We start from the raw sequence: 13531 nt of genomic DNA, 5'->3' as shown, positions 1-13531 counted from the left end.
TTGTAAAGGCGAACTAACCCTTTAAATTTAGCAAATAAAAAACAAAACAAAAAAACAAAGGGTTACGGACAATACTCAGTTCTTATTGTTGCAAGTGCACTAATACGTCCACAGTCACCTCAATGTCCAAATATGGAAAGACTTCTCCACAGTAAGAGCTGTGACAACCTGGATTGGACTACTTTGTAAGAAAAGGCTGGATATGTTTTCAAATTACCACAATATAACTAGCTATTATTAATATTAGGTCATAACTTTGTATTCTTATTCTTGTTATAAATGATTACAATCTTTAATAATTATTAAATTATAATAATACAGGATTTATATAATGCCAACAGATTGCGCAGAACTTTACAATATACAAGGAAAAAGTATAGTTACAATACAATTCAATACATGAGGGCCATGCTCGTAAGAGCTTACAATCTAAAAGGTAAATTCTGGGAATAGCTGATTGCTTTAGGGATCAAGAAAGTTTTTTTTCCCCATTTGAGCTAATTGTATCACCCATTCTAAAGGTTTTTTTTCTTTCTTCTGGATCAGGTTTACAGTTGAGGATGGCTGTCTTCAATATATTTATTTTTGTCATTTGGTTCAACTTGATGGCTATGTCCTTTTTTTTCTCAGCCTGACTAGCTATCTATCTACATGACAAGCAATGTACAGGCTCAAAATTACAAGCATTTTTTTCTTATCTGATTCTTGCTTTTTTGGCAGTATTGTTGGATTTTCCATTCCTAGAAGTCTGGGGAAATTAGTCTTTCTAAAGTAGGCAGCACCACCTACAGGTCTTTTTGAGTAATGCATACAGTACCTATCTATTGGTTAAAATACACACCAACAAATGTATAACTGTTTTTCTGCTTGATGACTAATTTATTTTAGAATTTAGATCTCTAAACAAAAATGAAAAAATTAAAAATTAAATAAAAAAATGTATATATGGCAGCTTAGCAGTCCTTAGATGTGGTGGCTGCATTCATTGTCATTAGCTAGTCACTTCCTGTGAGTTGAAATGAAAGTATAGAACCATGTTATCTTATTTCTGGTACTACTAATCAGTCCACACATGAATAGCCAGATTCAAAAAGACTTACAGTAGATACGCCGTCGTAAGTCCGAATGCGCGCCGTCGTATATTTAAGAGTATTCTGGAAACCAGATAGGCTTAAATTTGGCTAAGATACGACCGGCGTAAGTCTCCTACGCCGTCGTATCTTATGTGCATATTTACGCTGCCCGCTAGGGGCGTGTACGTAGATTTACGCATTGAATATGTAAATGAGCAAGATACGCCGATTCACGAACGTACATACGCCCGTCGCAGTAAGATACGCCGTTTACGTTAGACATACGCCGGCGTAAAGATAAACCACCAAAAAGATGGCGCAGCCCATGCAAGGTATAAACGATGGAACAGCCGTCGCATTTTACGTCGTTTGCGTAAGCGTACGTGAATGGGGCTGCGCGTAGGTTACGTTCACGTCGAAAGCATTGAGCCGACGTCGTTACGTAGGGGGTATTTGCGCCGTGATTCTGAGCATGCGCGCGAAAGGCACCGTACCAACGGCCCTCATTTACATGGGGTCACGGGTAATTTACATGGAGCACGCCCCCTACCTGCCTATTTTGAATTAGGCGGGGTTACGCCGGGCCATTTGCGCTACCCCAACGTAACTTAGGAGGCAAGTGCTTTGTGAATACAGTACTTGCCTCACTATGTTACGTTGGCGTAGTGCAAATGGGATGCGTTACGCCGACTGAAACAAAGGCCGCTCTACCTGAATCCGGCTAAATGGATATAAACAAAGGTAGACTTGTTTGTAGCCTGAGTGAGAACCATGGCTCCCTCAAAAGATTCAGTGGAGGATTGAGTGTAGCCACCCAGGATTGCAGGATCACCAAATGAAAATAAGGCCCCGTACACACGACCAGTTTCCTCGGCAGAATTCAGCTTCCGACCGAGTTTCTGGCTGAATTCTGCCGAGAAACCCGGCCGTGTGTACACTTTTGGCCGAGGAAGCCGACGAGGAGCTCGGCGAGGAAATAGAGAACATGTTCTCTATTTCCTTGTTGCTCTATGGGAGCTCTCGTCCCGCCGAGCTCCTCGGCGGCTTCAGTGCTGAACTGGCCGAGGAACTCGATGTGTTTGGCACGTCGAGTTCCTCGGCCGTGTGTACGAGGCCTAAAGGGAAAAAAATGGAAAATACAAAAGAATGCAGCCACAAAATCTAAGTAAACTTATGTTTTTGGTTTGGGATTAAGATACACTTTAAATGAATGTATCTTATTTTAGTGTATATGATTGGAAACACTTATAACACTATGCTAATTGTCTTTATTCTTATTTTTTAATAGACTACATTCTTGATGTTGAGATTAGTATTCCTGACCCTTCTATGGCTATCCAAATAAAGCAGTACCTATCCAATAATCTCACTTTCCCCTTGGCTCTGGGCACTGGAGACACTAATATCACAAGTATCAAAGTGACCACAGGTAAGTTCTCACCATTGTAAAATTACATAGCTTTTGGTATTTTTATATGTATGTATGTATATATATATATATATATATATATATATATATATATATATATATATATATAATATTTTTGCAAAAACTTTGTTATAAGTATTTTTAGTTTAAGTGTAATTTTCCCCCAAAAAGATTTATTATAGAGCGCATACATGACACAGTTTGCAAAGCATGTTAGAGTTACTAAAAAGTAAAGCATTACCTGCATGTTTATTGGTGCCCTGTGTATAATTTATAAGCCAAACAGGGGCGCCATTTTTTTTTTTTACATACCTCTAAAGTATAACTAAAGGCAAAACTTTTTTTCCGTTTTGGATAGAGTTGAGTGGTATTAGAACTGTTAGGGAGATCATGGAAAATTGAAGTGAAATTAAATCTCAAATATTGGGTTGTAACCAGAACAGGAATAGAGAAGACATCTTTCAATGGGGACACTAGTTCTGGTAACACCCTGTGATTCCCTCACTTGTGATGGATTACCTCTCACATCCTGTTTTGGCTATAGGACAGGAAGTGAAGGGAAATTGCCCCAATGGGATATAGATGGCAAAAAAATGGCAGGGGTTATAAGGGGGAGGAGCCAAGTGCCGCGATCGAAGGTGTCGTACACCGCATGAGGAGATCGCTACACTGAGCGAGGCTGCAAGTCTGTTTTGTCCAGAGGATTCGTGAGTGCGATCGTATCGTTGTCGTGTTTTTTACTCTATTTGGCGCTTCATATTGCGCAATGAGGTCTTGTTTTGTCATTTATTTCTTCCATATGAGCCGTTGTTTTGGTTAAGGAAGTGTCGTATGCAAGTGGTCGGGTAAAGCAGGGTGGAAGGAATTCAGTATCACAGGATATTACCATCACTTCCTACCCAGTTCAGATGAATGGACTATGATTTGCATATTGTTGCTTTTATCACATTGACACTTTTTATGTAATTTTTGGGCTTGTCACAGTTTATTTAATACCTATTTAGGTTCATATTATTCACTTTTTATCACTGTACAGCATATAGGGTTGATTTTAGCGCATCATTACATCACATCACATTTTTATTAATTTAGTATTCATTTTATGTATGCAGCTTTAATTATTTGGTTATCCATGTTGTTGTTTTTCCTTTGTATTCACCACAATAGCGCTGTAGTATCACTTTTTCATTATAACACCCACCCTTACTCTTTCCAAGGAAAATGCCTTTAGTTTTGATGTAGGTCATGTCTGGAAAAAAATAAAAATAAAAAACCTTAGCAGAAAGAGTTAGGAATGATCATATCATGCTGAATTGTACTGGACTTCTCCAGCTCAATGTGCCAGGGTTTAATTATTTGAGTTCTGTATGCACACTCACGCCGAGCAACAAAACTATTTTTACTTTTCTGACACCCTGTGTATTTCTGTACTTCCCCATAGCTTGTAACCAAACAGGATCAGTGGTGCAGTGTTCCTGTGAGAGGGGGTATATGTGGTCATCCGATGTGTGTGCCATGTACACTCAATGTTCCGGTGTCAGTGACTGCAGCTGCATCAAGAGCTCAACATTTCCGACTCAGTTCTGCCAGCCCCAAACAGGTGAGAAACCAACAGTATGTGTCCTGTGTGTGTATGAATTGTTACCTTGAGAATAACATCTTAATAGAACAAATTGGCTTAGTAATTAGCACGCCTACCTTGCAACACGGGCGTCCATGGTTTAAACTTGAAAAAGGGCATGAGCGTGAAACACGTTCTACGCTGGCTACAGCGGCTTCCTTCTTCTGGGTACCGCCCAACCGCCCAGGGCTCCAGTGACGCCATCCACACATGCAGGCGGGTCCGGCTTGGTGGTTGGTGCCTCCCAATGGTTTTCCTCGTTTCGGACACAGTGATCCATCAGTGCCCGGGCCAGCTTCAAAGTCAGTGTGGTAACTATTTTGTTCGTTTACTGAGCATACATTGTGGATCATTGCAGCCACTTCATAATCAATCACTTTAACCCCTGAGCACTGTCAGCCTTGTTTGTCCCTAGTTTGAATTCCACCCAAGTCACTATCTGCATGGAGTTTGCATACTATCCCTGTGCTTGCGTGGGTTTCCTCTGGGTACTCCTGTGTCCTCCCACACTCCAAAACATGCTGGTACATAATTGGCTCCACTCTAACCTGGCCCTTGTAGGTGTGTACAAATTGGCTATGCACATGTGTTATCATCTTCTGCACGCAATTTCCAGGGGTTGAGGAACGACCTGCCACCCCCCCCCCCCCTTTATAGAAATTTGCCAACAAAAATTCTATGGAAAAAGTATTTCAAGTTCAGTCACCACTGAAAGGATATATACATAAATGGTAAGAGTCATAGTAGCGCAGTACTTGCATGTTAACAGTAGATATGTGCATTCCCGTTCGTACGAATGTTATTTTCGTACGAAAATGTTCATTTTCGTACCCGCAGAATAATGTGTACATACGAAAAAATTTAAGCACCAAAATACGAAAACGACGGGATTACGAATGAGTCGCATAACGAACAACCGCAAATACGAATGAACGATCCGACGAAAATACGACCAAACGAAAACGGCAAAAGAACGAATATGACATCTGACAAAAGATTTTCATTCTGTATTTTGTTTGAATCCTTTTTCTGTTTGTATGTTCATATGACATCTTATAACAAAAGATTTGTATTCTGTATTCTGAATTCCTTTTTTCTGTTCGTAATTTGGTTTCAAAATACAGAATACAAATCTTTTGTTATAGATGTAATTTTAGTTTTTTTAAATGGACAGTGAGTGTAGTTAGTGAAGCAGCTTCTCTTTTGTGCTGATTACAGTAGTACAGTAAAGACAAATAAATTTTTCTGTGGATTTTCGTCTGAAGGGAGATCAGTTGGCTAGACTTTTGAACCTGAAACCCAAAAATGGTTTTCTGATGGAGTTTAAAAACGAATGAACGTTCGGTAAAACGATCGTTTTTATGTTTGTTGTTAAAAAAGTCTGACCAAGTTTATGGGGCTTAACAATAGTTAATATGGATGAGCCGCGTGTTGAAAGTGCCGCGAATCCCGCGATATATTTACGAAAGTACAAAATGACGAAAATTCACGAAAATTATTGTCTAACAAGTAACGAACATGAATTAAACAGAATAACGAACCATCCCGCATGTACGAAAATAAAACGGTAACCAAAATACGAAACGATCGGAATACGAAAAAATCGCGTCGTACGAAAAACGAACGGGAACGAACAGGAAAACGGGCGTCTTACGAAAAACTAACGGGAACGAACCTACGGAACGATACGAAACGAAACAAAAAAAAACGAAAAAATGTTCTGTGCACATGTCTAGTTAACAGTAAGTGGCTTCAAAAAATCTTGAAGCCACACACAGAATCACCATCACAACCAAGCCAACCACTAGAAGTCAGTTATAGTAGCCTACATACAACCTACAGCTAGGGTGACCACATTTCCAAAATACCATTCAGGGACACCCCCCTTCCCAAAAATCAGCTTGTGGTGTAATGAATCACAGCACAGTGATTGGACACAAAAGGGGGATTTATGATATCTCCAATCACAAGCAGGGGGCGGGGACTGTGTTTCTTTAGGCATTCCCGGACAGGACAAGTACTGTCAGTGAGTAAAGCGGTGATGTGGCAGCCTTTTTTGGGGGCATTCGTTTGGCTTGGGGGGTGGCTGTGTCAGTTTCATTCCGGGTCACTATTGTCCTGGAATGAAGGTGCGCGGGACAGACCTGCAAAATGCAGGACTGTCCTGGGCAATCCAGGACACGTGGTCACCCTACCTACAGCTGCTGGTGAGTTTGCCTGAAGGCTGCCCCTTCGTAGTACTGCAAAAAAGACACAAGCCCATCTAGTTCAACCAATAGAAATGATAACTTATATCAAGTTAATCACCTAGAGTTTCTACCTACATTGTGCCCTGATGAAAGGGACACTGTTGAGCTCCTGAAACGCGTTGGCCTTATACACAGACTTTGCTTTCTTGTTTCATTTGAAGGTCACTTTGAATTTTAACACTACTGTATAGCAGTTAGGTCCTTATCTCTTTCTACATACAACCTACACGACCAGTTTCATTCTGCACGGAGCAACACTAGGGTATTTGTTCTGTTGTTTTTACAATTTTCCGGCTGCAATAGTGTTTACTTCCCTATAGGGCCCAGTATCATCCAGGACCATGCTAGTTTTACATGCTGTATGCTTTGTTTTACAGTTGCCACAAAAATGAGCCTCACAATCTTGAATGTTTTTACATCTGATTTTCTGAACCCAGCTTCATCCGCATACCAAGACTGCAAAAACATTCTGGAGACTTCGGTAGGTTTAAATATGCAGATGACAAGAATATGTTATAAAATGACACATTGCACTGAATTTCTATATGACTCAATTATAGACATTGGGGGTTATTTACAAAAGGCAAATCCACTTTGCACTTGAGGGGGGAGGGGGCGAGCAGGAGCGTCAGGACGCCCACTAACACACAGCTCCTTTCTCTATCTGCAACGTAGAGAGCGTCCTGACTCTCCTGCTCGCCCCCTTCCCCCCTTAAGGGAGGGGGCGAGCACGACACTCTACACCAGGGTGAAAGCCTTGCATTACTGTGTGGAGTTACAGACGGAAAAACTTGCCTTAAAGGGGTTGTAAAAGCAGAAGGTTTTTTCTCTTAATGAATTCTATGCATTAAGAGAAAAAGCCTTCTGTGTGCAGAAGCCCCCCTTAGCCCCCCTAATACTTACCTGAGGTCCATCTCTTTCCAGTAATGTCCATGAGTGTCTCAGTCGTCCCAGATTCTCCCTCCCTGATTGGCTGAGACACAGCAGCGGCGCCATTGGCTATCGCTGCTGTCAAAGTCTGCTAGCCAATCAGGGGAGAGAGGGGGTGGAGCGAGGTCGGGACTTCATGTCTGAATGAGCCAAGTCACAGGGAGCTGTGACTTGGCTCGAGTGCCCCCATAGCAAGCTGCTTGCTGTGGGGGCACTCAACAGGAGGGAGGGGCTAGAAGAGTGAAAGAGGGACCCGGGAAGAAGAGGATCTGGGCTGCTCTGTACAAAACCACTGCACAGGGCAGGTAAGTATAACATGTTTGTTATTTTTAAGGAAAAAAAAAACTTTACAATCGCTTTAATGATTTTTATATTTTAACTAAATAATGGACTTTGAAATTTAAAAAAAGGTTAAGTGTCTATTATTTTAGATATCATTTTTTAGTTTTGGTTGGAGTAGAGAGAGACTATGTTAAAGAATCTGCTCACATAGTTTGTAATAAAAACACCTTCCCTCCAACCACTTTGCATATGATTTTATATATACAGTGATTCTGTACTTGCCAAATATGCTGCAGAAATCTCCCTCCACTGAGTCTGGCTGCATCCATTTTAACTGTGGGCAGCTGAAGCTGCTGCCTGTTCACTTCCTGGATTTACACAGAGGCACACCTCCAGCCCTGCAGCTCTCATTAGCCCTCTTATGACCCCCCTTCCTGGCAAACTCTCATGAGAGTGAGAGAGAGCTGTGCATGGTGTCATAAGCTTAGGATAATGGCCACACAAGAAAGAGAAAGGGGTATGTATAAGGTATTTACTGGCAGAAAAAAATGTTTTACTATCCAAAGTTAATAGATGGAATGTTTAAAAAAAGAATGAAGTTCCGCTTCAAGTTTCTATTGCGGTCTGTGTCACCGCTGGGGAGAACCACCCCCTCTGTTTGTCCTGGTGACCACTCTTATAAGAACATAAAGTGATGGGAAATCCAGAAGTTTATAGTTGTCACAGAAGGTGAGGGAAACCTTTCACTGGATTAACCTGTTCTGGTGAATAGGGGATTCCCCTCACTTCAGAGAGATTCCCTCTCACTTCTGTGTCTCTGGGACAGTAGGAAAAGGAAATATGATAGGAGTCTTAGTTCCTCCACACTACATCTACAACCCTACTTCCCTACGGCAATCACTATCCCCCATAACCATAGCTTTAGATTTACTGTAAAACAATAAAACATGACACAATATCCATATCTAAGTTGTTCCTAACCCCATATCTACATTTTGTTTGTTCTCCAGTTTAATAAATCTTATCAAACGCTTCCTGGCTTCCAGTCAGCCAAAGTTACAGGTTTCAGGTAAGAAATTGTTATGAGGATGTAGTGCTCCATTGTTCTTTAGTTCTTGATATTGAGACTTATAGGAAACACATTAGCACTATAACAGACAGCAAGAACAAAGACAATTCAGTGTTGCTTTTCAAGTTGGTTTAAGGTGCTTCTAAGGCCTCGTACACACGGCCGAGTTTCTCGGCAAAAACCAGCAAGAAGCTTGCTGTTTTGTTTTTTTTTGCCGAGGAAACCGGTCACGTGTACACTTTTCAATGAGGAAACCGCCGAGGATCTTGTCGGGCCAAAAAGAGAACATGTTCTCTATTTCCTTGATGGCAATGGGAAAATTTGGCTCGCCGAGATCCTCGGCGGCTTCACAAGGAACTCGACAAGCAAAACGATGTGTTTTGCCCGTCGAGTTTCTTGGCCGTGTGTACGCGGCCTGAGGTGCATTAGACCTGCTTCATGTTGCTTTTGCATTTCCATATTATGGGGACAGAAGTAGACATGTGCAATTCGTTATTTTTTTGGGGTTATCCAGAGATTCAAATGTACCTGGAGTCACAAGGTGACATTATCAGGTGACTCTGCCCCTTGGTTATTTAAGTACTGTCACATGGAGGAGATGGAGCCTTCATCGAATGCAGAGACTTTTTTTATTTATTTTTTATTTTAGGTGTTGGCGGCTGGCGTTCATCATTGGATCTACTTCAAGGGACATTTTTTTTAGTTTTTGGGGATTTTTTTTATTTAATAAAGGACTTGTCAAAAATTATTTTACACTATACTTTTTTTTGGGTGAATGAGTAGGGGTCCCATGTACCCCATACTCATTCACATGGGGGGGGGGCAAGATCTTGGTGCCACTTATTAAATAGGGCTTCCAGATTCTGATAAGTCACCCCTGCACCCCTACAACCACTGGGCCAGGGTTGTGGGGAAGAGGCCCTTGTCGCCTTCAACATGGGGATAAGGTGATTTGGGGGGGCATGTTGAGGGCTTGCGGCCTGGTATGGTTGGGGGGCACTCACCCCCCCCTTTCCTGCTTGCTTGGATAAGGGTCTGGTATGGATTTTGGGGGGGCCTACGCAATTTTTTTTTTAAATTTTGACGTGGGGTTCCCCTTAAAAGCCACACCAGATTTAAGGGCCTGGTATGGATTGGGGGGGGGGGCCTCCACGCTGTTTTTTCAGAATTTTTATTTGCCGGCAATTCTGTTTACATTCAGCAGGGAAGTCCAGATGATGAGTCATCGGTGGTTAAAGCGAGAGTCTATCCTAAAAAAAAAAAAATTATATTACATTGAGCTCACTTTAGAGATTGACCGTATGCTGACCTTTTTTCTTTTTTTGTCGTACATACCGTAGAATCGCTATTTTTCCCCCCGGCTTCCGGGTGGTGAACCCTGCGACACTGGGATTTCCTATCCAGCAGGCAAGTGATTGACGCGATGGTGAATCCTGCGGGACTGGGCATTCCTATCCAGCAGGCAAGTGATTGACGTGATGGAGAAGACTACCCCTGTCGCATACAGAGCGTCACGAGTTGCCGAAAGAAGCCGAACGGCGAATCGGCGCTATACGGCGCCTGCGCACCGTCGTTCGGCTTCTTTCGGCAACTCGTGATGCTCCGTATGCGACGGGGGTAGTGTTCGTCATCAGGTCAATCACTTGCCTGCTGGATAGGAACGCCCAGTCCCACCGGATTCACCACCCGGAAGCCGGGGGAAAAATAGCGATTCTACAGTATGTACGACAAAAAAAAAAAGATCAGCATACGGTCAATCTCTGAAGTGAGCTCAATGTGATATTAAAATTTTTTTTTAGGGTGAACTCCCGCTTTAAGGACGCGGCAGCCTACTTCCCTGCCACTTCCTTAACAACCAGCTATTATTAACACAGAATTCAAATTGGTTGATCATTTAGAAACTGATCCGAATTCAAATCATTCCGAAAATTTGGAATTTGTTAGAAAATTAATAAACAAAACAAAATTAAATGAAACTAAACGCATTAGGAAACGAATCAACAAAATGTAATTAGTAACATAACAAGTCTATCCAAAAGAAACAATACACATTTTTCTGTTCTGCACATGTCTAGAGAGAAGCAGCCTACCCACATAGGCCCTAACGAAGAACATTAGAAGTTGACCAGTGCAGTTGGTATAAAGCAGTCATTCTTACCAGGATTCCTGCAAAGTTGTCTAGGGGTTCCCTAAACTGTGGCCAACTGACCTCCCATTTTATTGTACCTTCATAGTTCTGAGGCATTAAACCAATTATCTTTTTAGCTGTCTATAAGGCCTTATTTAGACTTGCTTTACAGTCTGAGGTGAAATCCATTTTTGCACTTCAGACAGCAATAGACAAGCAGTGAGGAGGCTTTGTATCGCCTCCTCACCACCTGTTTTTAGTCGCTAATTACCGGACAACCATGTTGCAATTGCGTGCATGTCTGTTTTTTAGCACATAAAATATAAAGTAAAAGCATTAAATATCAAATTTTTTACTTTGATCAATTTGAGATGTGAAGTAACGAGTCAGAATTTAACTTACATGATTTTTCCTGCAGCACAAAAAAGATTGGTTCCTATTGTTAACAAAAATTTACTTTAAAGGAGAGTTCCACCTTTGCAGCAAATTGGCTACTTTATTTTTGTTATATGTCCCCATTAACGTGGCATAATTTAACCAAAAAATGGCAGCTTACCTGCTGTTTTCTGAAATTCAAGCAAGGAAAAATTCTACTAAGTTCTCTTTGTTATGAGGGGGCTGGAAAGTTGCATTTGCCATAATTAACCCTGCACTGTGCAGGCAGTTTGATCATCTCATCAGCTGTACTAGATTTGAATAAAGTCTTCAAGAGTTCAATATTTAGGAGCTGGACTTCTACATTGTTTGTTAAGGAGAACTGAGCAGCTGTCACAGCCCAACTATTGAGACAGGTTACGCTGAACTAGTTGACAAATGCTTGCAGTCAGCCATGATGCCGCGTACACACCATCACTTTATGTGATGAAAAAAAATGACGTTTTTAAAAACGTCACTTTAATTGACTGTGTGTGGGGGAAAACGTTGTTTTATGTCTTGTAAAAAACGACCAAAAAAAATTGAAGCATGCTTCAATTTTATGTGTCGTTTTTCAAAAGTGCACTTTTTACTTCACAGAAATTGACCGTGTGTAGCAAAAAACGTCGTTTTCTAAGACGTTTTTTCATCCACGCATGCCCAGAAGCTACTTATGAAGCAAGCTTCAATGGTAAAACGTGGTGGAACGAAACCTCACTTTGCAAGAACATTGTGAGAAAAACGATGGTGTGTAGGCAACTTCGTCTTTGAAAATTGAAGTTTCAAAAACGTAATTTTTTACTTCACAGAAAGTGTCGTTTTTTTTCATCACATAAAGTGATGGTGTGTATGCGGCATGACACCTTCTCTTCAGAAACATAAAGTAAGATATAGTTAAAAAAATATACTGTGTGGATATCAAAACATAACAGGCATATAGTGGGGTTTTCTCAAATGTAACTGTAAATGTGCAAAACACGTTCAATTGTGTTGGTTTAGATGTAGATTATAAAGGAAATAATCCAAACTGTTTCCTACTCTCTTCAAGACAAAAAAAAATATGTTTTGACTTAATAGATTTGGGCTTTAGTTTTTTCACACAGTGATCTTTTTTTTAAATTTCAGACCTGGAAGCATTGTTGCCGATTACACTGTGGTCTCTGAGCCTACCACTACGGATGTACTTAGCACTGCCAATATGAATTTAATAAAAGAATTAGCCACCACTCCCTACAGAGCAGATTATATTACACAAAAGGTTCAAGGTAAGACATTTTATTTACTTAGTTCCTTAAAATGTTGGCTGAAGGATGTTGTGAGGGAATAGTACAACATCCATTCCCGATTTCTTCTGTGACTAACAAAAGTTAGTAAGTGATGATAATTATGTCACGTTCAGTTTCAAAACTGTGATTCCTTGTGCTTAATTAGCTGAATTGGACAGCAGGGGAGAATGGGGGGGGGGGGGGTCTAATATCATATAGGTTACTTGTTAAATTGAAAAAAATTAATGTAAAAAAGTGGAAAATATATAAATAAAATAATAAAACAAATTTTAACCACTTGCGGACCAAGCCTGTTCTGGAACTTTTTTGTTTATAAGTTTATATCAGTATTTTTGTTGCTAGAAAATTACTTAGAACCCCCTAACATTATATATATATATATATATATATATATATATATATATATATATATATATTTTAGCAGAGGCCCTAGGAAATAAAATGGCAATCGTTGCAATATTTTATGTCACACTGTATTTGTGCAGCAGTCTTTCAAACGCATTTTTTTTGGGGAAAAAATTGCTTAAGTTCATAAAAAAAAAAAAAAAAAAAAAACACTAAAGTTAGCCCAAATTTTTTATATAATGTGAAAGATAGGCCTCGTATACAGGACCGAGAAACTCGTTGTAAAAGAAACATTGTTTTCCTCGATGAGTGGCTTGTCGAGAATCTTGTCAAGCTTTCTTTGCATACAAACTGTTAAGACAAAATCTCGTCGTTCTCAAAACGGGGTGACGTACAACACGTACGACGGCACTATAAAGGGGAAGTTCGATTTCTCCACTACGAACGCTACTTTTAGCGAAGGTGCGCTTCCGTCTCATACTTTATTCTGAGCATGCGCGGGTTTTTAAGCATACACACGAACGTTTTTCTCGTCGTAAACCAGCCCGGCGAGAAACACGATGAGGAAATTGAGACTCCCAACGAGAAAAAAGAGAACTTGTTCTCTTTTTTTCTTGTCGAGATCCACAACAGTTTTCACGACGAAAAACATACACACGACAGTTTTCCGCGGCAAAAAAGCTCTGCCACCAAGTTTCTTGATGG

General features: G+C 40.7%; 1 protein-coding gene across 2 annotated transcripts in view; it reads left to right on the top strand.

Annotated features, from left to right (window-relative positions):
* LOC120936255 (adhesion G protein-coupled receptor F5-like) overlaps positions 1-13531 on the top strand; it is a 285594-nt gene that overhangs the window by 229700 nt on the left and 42363 nt on the right. For both annotated transcript variants that reach the window (XM_040348474.1, XM_040348473.1), the window contains exons 4-8: positions 2362-2502; positions 3944-4102; positions 6750-6853; positions 8595-8653; positions 12321-12460. In XM_040348474.1, coding sequence (XP_040204408.1) covers positions 2362-2502; positions 3944-4102; positions 6750-6853; positions 8595-8653; positions 12321-12460 — 603 coding nt within the window. The remainder of the gene's footprint in view (positions 1-2361; positions 2503-3943; positions 4103-6749; positions 6854-8594; positions 8654-12320; positions 12461-13531) is intronic.

This window comes from Rana temporaria, chromosome 4, assembly GCF_905171775.1.
Source record: "Rana temporaria chromosome 4, aRanTem1.1, whole genome shotgun sequence".
In the NCBI taxonomy this organism is placed as follows: Eukaryota; Metazoa; Chordata; class Amphibia; order Anura; family Ranidae; genus Rana; species Rana temporaria.
This window is presented reverse-complemented; position numbering and strand designations above follow the sequence as displayed.